The 11,977-nt window shown below is 44.0% G+C and overlaps 1 protein-coding gene across 5 annotated transcripts in view; it reads right to left on the minus strand.

The window, feature by feature from the left end:
- Positions 1-11,977, minus strand: part of garnl3 (GTPase activating Rap/RanGAP domain like 3) — a 443,932-nt gene that overhangs the window by 71,574 nt on the left and 360,381 nt on the right. For all 5 annotated transcript variants that reach the window (XM_043720251.1, XM_043720250.1, XM_043720254.1 and 2 more), the window contains 4 exons: positions 10,665-10,776; positions 8,280-8,378; positions 3,382-3,498; positions 664-833 (listed from right to left, as the gene is read on the minus strand). In XM_043720251.1, coding sequence (XP_043576186.1) covers positions 664-833; positions 3,382-3,498; positions 8,280-8,378; positions 10,665-10,776 — 498 coding nt within the window. The remainder of the gene's footprint in view (positions 1-663; positions 834-3,381; positions 3,499-8,279; positions 8,379-10,664; positions 10,777-11,977) is intronic.

Genomic DNA, 11,977 nt, shown 5'->3' on the forward strand with positions numbered 1-11,977 from the left:
CATCACCCCTACCCCCACCATCACCCCTACCCCCACCATCACCAGCACCCCAACCTGCCTTCTCCCCCCAGTCCGAGGTGAGAGCACAGGTGTATCTCTTCACCATTTTCAAAAATCGCTTCAATTCAATCACTAATAAAACAATGGGCTTGGAGTTAGATGGAATGCTGGAAAAATGGGATTCCAATTATTAGGTGGTTATGGCCGGCATGGATGTGATGGGCTGAAGGACCTTTTGCTCTGCTGTAGATCTCCTCAACTCTGTGCATGGGCAAGGTGTACCTCCATTGAATTTCCACAAGGTGTACTTATGCAGACATTTCTATCAGTCTCGTGGGTTCGTTCCTTTGTATATCTATCAGGGGCGTCATGAGCAAAATGCAAGATTGTCCCTGATTCATGATAAGATGCCAGCTCTTCGTCAACATTGGGGCCTGTTAAAAACCCCTTAATCATCAGATTCTCTCAATTAGAGCTCCTTCTAATCAAAGGAATGTAGATGTGGGCTACCTGAACAGGGTTCTATCAACTTCAGTCCTCAGGGAGATGCAACACTGTGTTCATGAAGGGCCCATTCTGGCCATCCATGATACAGAAAGTCAAGCAAAGCTCCAAGAGCCTAGCTGGCGTAACCCGACGGTGAGCCAATGACCCCAATCTTACCCTAATGTACTGGAATTCCTCCACGGGTGACTCTGCAGGTGTCTGGGGGCTGGGGAAGCTGTTGGACCTGCTGAGGTTTTTCTTCGTAATGAGGAGCAGCTTGTTGCGAATGGCGACGACGACCCGCAGTTCCGTGCCGTGGTGGGTGTTAATGGCGTACAAATGGCAGCCTTTTGAGGAAGAACAATAGAGAACTGAAGACTGGTGGTCAGCTGCAACACAGGATACTTTAGCATCACACACACTGAAGGCACTTTGTTCCACAAGGTCCCTGCCAATTACACTGGCTTTCAAACAATCCACCCTTTGGACGTTTCAAATGATGAAAATTTGAAAGTCCAATCTTTTGTGATTCTTCGAGTGGTTCCAAGGGTTTTCAACATGGGAAAAAAAAGTCCTCCCATATTGGCACACTCCTGGAGACCCCCCCCCAATCAATGTATTGGTACAATCCAAAGGACAACCTGGAACTATTTGTACATTCCCAGGGGCCAACAACAGTAAATTCTACAAGAAAATAGCAACTAAACTAAAAACAGTGAAGTTCATTTCCAATTAATGTTTGGGACAGAATGCCAATTCCATAACCTTTGACCTTTTAAAACCTTTGACCTGATAGAAACTGTGAAATGATTGTTGGACTCTTGGGTAAATGCCGAACCAGGTTCAGAAGCACCTTCTGACTCCTGTTTAAAAGTACAAATAAATGTTTGATGCTGCTAATAAAATGGTGTTCTGCAGATCTTTTCTTCAGCAGTTCATACCGTTAACTAGGCCAGTATTTATTGTCCATCCCTAATTGCCCTTCTTCCACTATATATTGCAAATGCATCTTAAGAGGTCGGTTACGTCAAATGTGATTTGAATTCTGCATTTGTTGAGTAAGTCCCATGTGAAATGATTATTTTTTAATATTTCAAACAGTGCAGCTTCCACAAGCTCAGAGCTGGTTAGCAAGCTTGAACTCAAAGGATATCTTCTTGTTTTGCTCTGTAAAGGAGCAAAGGTTCCTAATGATCTTTCCACATACACTATGACATACTGGAGTAAAACAGTTTCACCAAACAATTATTCTTGTTTAAAGTAGCAAGTAACAATTATGCCACACAAATGCCAGGCTATGATCATCACCAATAAGAGGCAATGTAACCACTGCCCCTTGTCATGCAATGGTGTTACCACCACTGAATGGCCCACTATCGACACCCTGGAGATTACTATTGACCGGGAACTCAATGGACTTGTTACATAAACGCAGTGGCTACAAGAGCAGGTCAGAGGCTAGGAATACTGTGGCGGGTAACTCACCTCCTGAACCCCAAAGCCTGTCCATCATCTCCAAGGCACAAGTCAGGAGTGTGATGGAATACTCCCCATTTGCCTGGATTGATGCAGCTCCAACAACACTCAAGAAGCTTGATACCATCCAGGACAAAGCAGCATGCTTGATTGGCCATCAAATCCACATGCATCCACTCTCTCCACCACCGATGCTCAATAGCAGCAGTGTGTACTATCTACAAAATGCACTGGAGAAATTCACCAAAGATCCTCAGACAGCACCTTCCAAACCCAAGACCACTTCCATCTAGAAGGACAAAGGCAGGAGATACATGGGAACACTGCCACCTTCAAATTTCTCTCCAAGCCACTCACCACCCTGACTTGGAAATACATCACCATCCTTCACTGTCACTGGGTCAAAATCCTGGAATTCCCTCCCTAAGGGCATTGTGGGTGAACTCACAGCAGGTGGATTGCAGCGGTTCAGGAAGGCAGCTCACTACCACCTTCTCAAGGGCAACTTGGGACGAGCAATAAGCGTTGGCCAGCCAGTGACGCTCATATCCCACAGATGAATAAAAAAGCTCTCTCCAACACTGGGCAGACAGTGGCAGCAGTGCCTATCATTTACCCAAAGTACCTGCAAGCTGTACTAGCCAGGAGAAGGGGAACACCATCACCTACTACAGTGTTATATCTCACAGTTTGTATGTCAGTTTACCTTTAAGAAGCACAGAATGTCAGTGCACCTTTAAGATAAAGATCAGTTAGCTCAGTTGGCTGGATGGCACGTTTGTGATGCAGAATGACACCAACAGTATGGGTTTAACTCTCCCTCTGGCTAGGGTTACCATGAAGGACACTCCTCCTCAACCTCTCTCCTCCCCTGAGACAGGATGACTCTCAGGTTAAACCACTACCATCTCTCTCTCTGAGAGCATCCCTAAGGTCTGGTAGGACTATGATGACATTTAGAGCTGGAAATGTGTTGCTGGAAAGGCGCAGCAGGTCAGGCAGCATCCAGGGAACAGGAGAATCGAAGGTTCGGGCATAAGCCCTTCTGACATTTATACTTTTAAGAGGCACGTTATGTTAGTGTACATTTAAGAGATTCAATCTGTCAGTGTGCCTTTTAGAGTCATACTAATGATATCCTGAAACTCCCTTCCCAAACAACTCTTTAGGTGTAATTCATCAAATTTGCTGCAATAGTTCAACAAGGCAACACCAGTTTGTCATCAGCAATTACGGAAAGGCAATAAATCCTATGTTTGCCTGTGGCACTCACATCCCATGAGAAATGAAATGTGCAGCGGAATCTCTACTCTTGGTCTGAGGTACATTTGTTGGTAGAAAAAGCAGTGTTAGAAAAAGTCACTAAGCCTCCATGTGAGAAACCTACTGCAAATAAAACCAAATATTAATGAGAATTACCCTTTGTTTTCTCAAGCTTGTTGTCCTTGCAATCGGATTTGCTCTTCACCAGTTGCTTCTCCTCCAGAACTTTCTTGATCGCGCTCAGTCTAAAGACAAACAGACGTGCATCTTTCCCTGTGGGGAGAAGCAACACATTGAACTCAGCTTCAAGGGCAGACAAAGCAGTAAAGGCAGATTTTGCAAACTTCACTGCAAAGCCCAGTGTGGCACAGTGAGGGAATGAGAAACCACAAGTCGGGCTGCAGGTTGCTGGTCCACTCAGGTACTGGGTGGGCCATGGACCTGGGAAGTCTCTCCCATTGGGAGATGCCGACCAATTAAAGGACAGTGGTTCCAGTGGCTGGCAGCAGGCAGTTGGAGGATGCGGGACCTATTTGAGGTCATGGACTTTGGCTGGATCCTGGGCCATAGTGACACTGGGGGTCACAAGGTCGGAGGCAGGGAGACCTTCCCAGCATAATGCTGCCACCCACTCCCGACTTTCCAATGCTGGGACCCTTGATAAACCAGGGAGGGCTTCAGTCATGGGGCCAGCCATCTGCAGCCATTCTGGAAGCCAGCAGGCAATGCCACACTCCCTCCAGGGTGAGTCACTCGCTTGGCATTTGGTTAATACAAGTTGCAGCAGGATGTGGATCTAAAATGTTGACTTTCAGGCATCAATTGGCAGCAGATCCTGAAGACCTCCAGGACAAAGTAAGCCTAGATTTGGAAAAAGGCCAATGAGGTGACACATATTGCTACACGCCATCACACATTATCAATCAAAATGGATTGTGTTTTTAGCAAGAACTTCCTCACAAATACGGCTCCCCATTAAATGGTGGACTGTTTCAATAAAATTGCATGACACAGCAAGTGGACCCATTGGTCCTGTTCATGAATTTATGGCACTGCTGAGATTTTCACACACCCAGGCTACCTTCAGGTGGCTCCATAGTTAGCACTGCTGCCTCACAGCGTCAGGGACCCCGATTCGCTTCCAGCCTCCAGGTGACTGTCAGTGTGCAGTTTGCACATTATCCCAGTGTCTACGTGGGACTCCTCTGGGTACTCCAGTTTCCTTTCGCAGTCCCAATAGACTGGCCATGGTAAATTGTCCGATAGTGTCTGGGGATGCGCAGGTTAGGTGGATTAGCCAGAGTAAATGTGGGGACGGGGGGGATCTGGGTAAAGTGCTTTTTGGAGGGTCAGTGTAAATTTGATGGGCCAAATGGCCTCTATCTGTACTGTAGAGACTCTGTGATTCTGCAACCTGTTTTTGGCTTTACACCGGTACTCCAGCTCAGCATGAAACGATGGACGCAAACAGCACACAGCTGGCGTGACTCTGTGTGTCTGGGATCAAGTCTCAGCTGTTCCAGAAATGTGTAATAACATCCCTGAACTGGGTGATTCGAGAATATCGAGACAAACAATGTGGCCTCTTCCTTCTGTCCTTCAACCCTTATATCGTGGTTGGTAAGGATGGAAAGAAACAAGGACAGTACCTTCCAGCAGGAGGATACGACAGTCAGCGGTTTTGAAAGCTACAGATACGTTGAGAAGGGTGAGAGGTACAGTACAGCAGCAAATGGAATTTTGGTCTTTATTTCTCAGGACATTGGAGTAAAAGACAGGAAACTCTCATTACAAATATACAAGATCTTGGTGAGATTGGGAGTACAGGGTGCAGTTTTGGTGACCATTCTTAAGGAAGAGTATACTGGCATTTGAGGCAATTCTAAAGAGATGCACCAAGCTGATCCATGGGATGGAAAGGGGCAACATTATTAACAATGGCTAAACAGGTTAGGCCTTTATTCAAAGAGGATTCAAAGTTAATGTTTCGGGTCTGGTGACCCTTCCTCAAGTTATAGAGTCATGGAGTATAGAGGTGTACAGCACAGAAACAGACCCTATGGTCCAACACTGGACTGAAACATTAATGCTGATTTCTCCTCAGAGATGTTGTCAGACCTGCTGAGCTTTTCCAGCAACTTCTGTTTTAGTTTTTGATTTACAGTATCTGCATTTCTTTCAGTTTTTATTTAGGCTTTATTCATTTCAGCTTAGAAGAATGAGGGGTAATGTACAAGATTCTGAGGGGACTTGATGGGGTAGATGTTGAGAAGGTGTCTACACTGGTGGGGTAATCCTGAGTTAGGGGACACAGTTACAGAATATAGAGACATTGGTGAGAAACTGAGAAGCAAAGGAATTTCTTCCCTCATAGGGTAATAAATATCTGGAATTCTCTACCTCAGAAAGTTGTGGAGATTAGATTGCTGTAAGTATTTAAATGGGAGATGGATAGATTTTTGTAACATCAGGGAGCCGACAGCTATGAGGGGCTGGAACAAAAGAGGAGTTAAGGCTTGGGGCAGATCAGTCATGAACCTAGTCATAGGAATAGTCATAGAGTCATAGAGATGTACAGCATGGAAACAGACCCTTCGGTCCAACTTGTCCATGCTAACCAGATATCCTAACCGAATCTAGTCCCATTTGCCAGCACTTGGCCCATACCCTTCTAAACACTTCCTATTCATATACCCATCCAGATGCCTTTTAAATGTTGTAATTGTACCAGCCTCCACCACTTCTTCTGGCAGCTCATTTCATACACGCACCATCCTCTGCATGGAAAAGTTGCCCCTTAGGTCTCTTTTATATCTTTCCCCCTCTCACCCTAAACCTATGCTCTCTAGTTCTGGACTCCCCCACCCCAGGGAAAAGACCTAGTCTATTTATCTTATCCATGCCCCTCATGATTTTATAAACCTCTATAAGGTCATCCATCAGCCTCCGATGCTCCAGGGAAAACAGTCCCAGCCTGTTCCATCTCTCCCTAAAGCTCAAATCCTCCAACCATGGCAACATCCTTGTAAATCTCTTCTGAACTCTTTCTCGTTTTATGGCTCCTACCTATTGCAGGGAGACCAGGATTACACGCAATATTCCAAAGGTGGCCTAATCAATGTCCTGTACAGCTACAACATGACCTTCCAACTCTTATACTCAATGCTCTGGCCAATAAAGGAAAGCATATCAAACACCTTCTTCACTATTTTATCTACCTGCGACTCTACTTTCAAGGAACTGTGAACCTGCTCCAAGGGTGGATAGTAGGACAGACTTGAGGGAGTGAATGGCCTGCTCCTACTCTGATGGCATCAAAGTGTTGCTCTGAATATTTCTAACTAACCTATTCAGACATGTTATGACACTCCTCTGGAGGAGATACGACGCGAACTCAGGTCTCCTGGCTCAGAGGAAGGGACACTACTACTACACCACAAGTGTTTCCCCAAAACTAAGGGTTGCTTTATAGTTTGCAATGCAATCAGTCATTGTTGTGGAGATCAGTTTTCTGATCTCCCCTCCCATTTCTGCAAGTTTTAAATCTTCACCCTTCCAGGATATTTGACAGTTTTCACCAGTCGCTGTCAGAGGAAGAATCAGACAACAGAACCGATCTTGAGAGCATCTCAGTTACAAAGTGAATAATGTTGAGAAGCTCCACATAAGGCCTGCAATTTGTCCTAAATATATGTTTACATGAACTTACCAGACTTCAAAGCTGCTAAGGCTCTGCCATTCGACAGGGCCACATTAACTTTATAAAAACATGACAAACACCTTTTGAGTTTGTGGGCATGATAGTGCAGAGATCATAATAACACTTCTAAAGCTCTTGTAACTAATATGACCCTGGGGGATACATTATAGCTTCCTGTGTTTGGAATCTTGGATTCAAAAACCAGCAGCAAGAGATGCTGTTCGAAACAATTGAATGGAATTGTAAACTCTTCTAAATGCAGCTTGAAACTATAAACTAATATCATTGCCCCATTTTTTAAAGCTATTCCTGTATACATATCATAAACGTCAAATATATGGTAAGATTTATTGTTTCAAAACAGCTTGTAGATTACAGCTTATTTCTTTGTAATTGACACAATAATCAAAATCTGGACTGTCACCATGAATGGGTGCTCTGTGATTGACTGAAAAACAATTTGTGAATTGGAAGGTGCTGTCTATGGCCCTTTGATGAATTTCTGCAGTACATGTTGTAGGAAATACACACTGCTGCCATGAGCATCAGTGGTGGAAAGAGTGAATGTCTGTGGATGTGGTGTCAATCAAGTGGGCTGGATGATGTCAAGCTTCTTGAGTGTTGTTGGAGCTGCACCCATCCAGGCAAGCAGGGAGCATTCCATCACACTCCTGACCTGTGCCTTGTAGAATAGTGGATAGACTTTGGGGAGTCAGGAGGTGAGGACTCTTAGCTTCTGATCTGCTTGTGTAGCCATTGTAGTTATATGGCTAGTGCAGTTCAGTTTCTGGTCAATGGTAATTCCCAGGATGTTGATAGTGAGAGATTCAGATGGTCAGATTCTCTTTTGTTGTAGATAGCCATTGTCTGGCAATTAGATAGGGTGAATATTACTTGCCACTGGTCAGCCCAAACCTGGATATTGTCCAGGTCTCGATGCATTTGGACACGGACTGCTTCAGTGACTTGTTAGGGCCTTTTCAGAGGATAGGTAAGAGTAAGTCACATTAGTTATGGGGTTTCAGAATCACTATTAGGCCAGACCATGTAAGGAAGCAGATTTCCTTCTATGGGGGCATTAGCCCTTTACAATGACCAATTATGTTTGTCATGGCTAATATTTCTGAGGTTAGCATTACATTTCAGGTTTGTTCATTGATTGAATTGAAATTTCATCAGGGGCCGCAGTGGGATTTTGACAGCATTAACCTGGGCCTCTGGATTATCAGTCCAACAACGTTACCAGTAGGCCTCTAGCTCCTCAAGTGAGATAATTGTGTCCACATGCCACAAAGATTTGTGCTCTCACTCTGCTAAAGGCCAGACGAGTTTGATCAGTCCTTCTGGAGTTTACCTTTGTCTGCTCTCGTGAGCAGGAGATCCTGAGCTTCCAAGATGTCCATCTGTTTCACTGACAGGCTCCTGTCAAAGACTGGCACAGGGCTCTGCCCCTCTATATGAAGAAACAGTGTCGAAACAGTCAATGTTGAAGTTAGATAGGTCCAATACACATTAAAATAAATTCACCTTTACCCAATGAGTCTAAAGTAAAACCAAAAAAAAAATAATAGCAACCAAAAACATCAAGGATGCTGGAAATCGGAAATAGGATCAGACAGTGTTGGGCACACTCAGCAAATCTGGCAGCCTCTGTGGAGAGAGAATGTTGGCATTGAATATGCCGTCTTCAGAAAAACAGTCAAAAACAGAATCACCTCGTTCTCCACCATGAAAGCTTTCGTGTCCTTGGAAGGAAGGGTCATTGGACCTGAAACATTAACTCTGATTTCTCTCCACCAGAACTGTTGAGCTTTTCCAGCAACTTCTGTTTTTTTTATTTCTGATTACTAGCAGCTGCTGATCTTTCAGTTTTAATTTTACAAAAAGAGTCACATTGAACTTGAAACATTAAGTGTGTTTTTCTTTCCACAGATGCTGCCAGTGTTTCCAGCAAGGAAAGGAAACAAGGGCAAAATATTTATCAATCTCAGAGAGTTAAAGGTGATGGTTAAAGTCTCACTGGGTACTTGACACAATGTGTAATGTCAGCAGCCTCCAGCCTAACTCCCTGCTGTACTAGGAATACAGGGTTGGATTCACAAGTTGAATCAAGGCATAAAAGTACAACATTAATGGCATTTTCTTTTTAAAAAAAAGAAGAAATAGCTGAAGCTTGTATTTGGAGGTAACTGCAGAGAAAAACAACCCAGGCTGGACTTCAACTGTGATCATATCCAATACCTCTGTGGGCTCAGAGAATAGTCAGCTCCCTTCACCATTCACACCATTGTAAAAGTGAACTGCCCCTTAGGAGGGAGGCAAAACAATCAAATTGCAGCCCTTTCCTCTTAACCCTGTCAAACCCTCCAATCACCAGACGCAGGGCTTCATTACCAACAACTAGTCTCAATCAAATGTCAATCCACTTTATTTCTAGTAGATTTGCAGCTACTTAGTTCAAAGGGGATTTGAAAACTCCCTAATCTTCTGTCAGAGAGAACAAGAGGTTTATTGTTAAAATACCAAAGTATTAAGGAAAGATTAATGACTTGGAAACCTCTGGTTCACACTCATTTTCAAGTTTGTAAAACCAAGGAGAAAATGGATGAAAAACAGAGTTCAATGTGGATGCAGACATGCATGTGCTCTCGTCATGTGATTACATGAATACACATGTCTATGTGGCTGTGTGGACACATGTTTGAGTGGGGGCATGTGTCTGTGTGCAAGTGTTTGTGATCAGTAGAAAGATTAGAGCATGCAGTGATTAGTGGAGACATGAAGACACCCTTTTCACCCAGAGGTTGGTGGGCGTCCGAAACTCACTGCCCAGTTTGGGGGTTGAGCGTGGATCTGCGCCTTCAGTGCTGTCATCCACAAGGCTATGCACTAACTATTAGACAGTGGGATGAGAATGGGGGCTAGGTTGTTTTCAGTGGGTTCTGGATCAGTGTTGCTGGAAGAGCACAGCAATTCAGGCAGCATCCGAGTGGCCTGCTGCCTGAATTGCTGTGCTCTTCCAGCACCACTGATCCAGAATCTGGTTTCCAGCATCTGCAGTCATTGTTTTTACCTGTTTTCAGTGGGTGCAAGCATGATGGGCTGAATCACCTCGTTCTCCACCATGAAAACTTTCGATGCTTCAATGGATGGTGTGATTGTGAATGAATGTGTAGGTGTGAATGTGCCACGTACAAGCTCCAAGAACCTTTCAGCAATGTGTTTACTGTAGTGTCAGCCCGCTATAAGGTGCGCATCACAAAAACCAGTCACTAGTTGGCCTCATGATAAACAAGTGCAAGCAGCTTGTGGAAAGCATACTGGCTTCCCTTGTGTATTCCCAAACAGAATTAGGCTTCACAACAGTGACAATGTTATTCAGCGTCAAAGATAGAAGCCACAAATATTTTGTTCATCCATTCTGTGTGAAAATCCCAGTTACATATGCTGTGCTACAAATGTTAATGGTGCACATTGCAAGAAGCTCTAGTCATTATTTGGAATGTGCTTGTTGGGTACATTCACAAAGTCTGCAGTCACAACATCAAAGAGAATAAGTCAATCTATTCATCATTGTGCTGTACATTCACATCATGCACTTCATCCTCACTGTGTGAGTACTCCATTCTGACTTTAAAGTGACTGCAATAAATGTTGATATGAACTGTGTGAACCAACAATGCAGAGAGACAGACAAGAGCAATGCATGTGCAAATGACATTACGACACAGTGACTAACCGTCTAACAATAGCACTCCAGCGTCTGTGGAGATTAGTAACGACTGTCCCCAGGAATCACTGCAAATGATTTCGAAGGGGAAATTGCTGCAGAAACATTGAGGCTCCCAGGGCTGGAAGGTAAAGTACACAAAGAATGCAATTGAGATTACCAAACAGTGACCAGAATGGGCCGGTGCCACACGTGAAAGCATTCATTTAAATAACTTCAAAACATAAATTAACTCTTTTGAAGCTGAAAGCTAGAATGAGCACTTTTAACTTGTATATTAGAATGATCCTGCCACCGAATGGTGGATCAAGAGCTTTCTCACAAACTCAACACATTCTTTGTGCCGACATGTACTGGTTTGCAGCTTCTTGTGCTGCCTTCGAGCACATTCTAACATACGCACATGTTTAGACCTCCCTTACAACAGATGCCCAATGTTCTTGGATTGACAGAGGACACTGCCCACAAATGTTTGATTCGTTTGTGGGATGTTGGCATCGGTGGCAGTGTCAGGTTTGATTGCCCAGCTGAACAGCAAATGCTAAAGCCAATCTGCCCTGCCCCAAACTCCCTCCCACACCCAGCCATCCACCTTGGATAGGCTGGGATTATTCTGCAAAACGGAGTGTTCGCATATCTGCATCTCTTGAAATGTCAACTTTTCTCCACAGTACAACCAGCATAAATTAACATTTAAAAGCAGGGTTTGCCAGAAGATCCGGTGCTATGCAAGTGACTGGTGTACACACATACACACGCGCACAATTGTATACACACGCACACTCACACACACACTCATTCACACTCTATTGTAAATACCCACACACATTCATACACACACATACTTGTATACACACGTTTATACACACACGTACACTCACACGCATGCTCATACATACACATGTATACACACTTGTATACACACACATGCTCATACACACACATGCATACACAATCTTACACACAGACATGTATACACACAAGCACATGCTCATACACACACACATACATGCCCATACACACACATGTATACCACACATATACACACACTGATGCTCATACAGACACAAGTATACACACTCATATATACACACACTCATACACACATGTATACAGACTTGTGCACACACACACTCATACACACACATGTATACAGACTTATGCATACACACACTCATACATACACATGTATACAGACTCGTGCACACACACACTCATACACACATATATACACACTCGTACACACGCTCATACACACATATATACACACTCGTACACACACATACATACACACATATATACACACTTGTACACACACACAC

Source organism: Chiloscyllium plagiosum, chromosome 30 (assembly GCF_004010195.1).
Source record: "Chiloscyllium plagiosum isolate BGI_BamShark_2017 chromosome 30, ASM401019v2, whole genome shotgun sequence".
In the NCBI taxonomy this organism is placed as follows: domain Eukaryota; kingdom Metazoa; phylum Chordata; class Chondrichthyes; order Orectolobiformes; family Hemiscylliidae; genus Chiloscyllium; species Chiloscyllium plagiosum.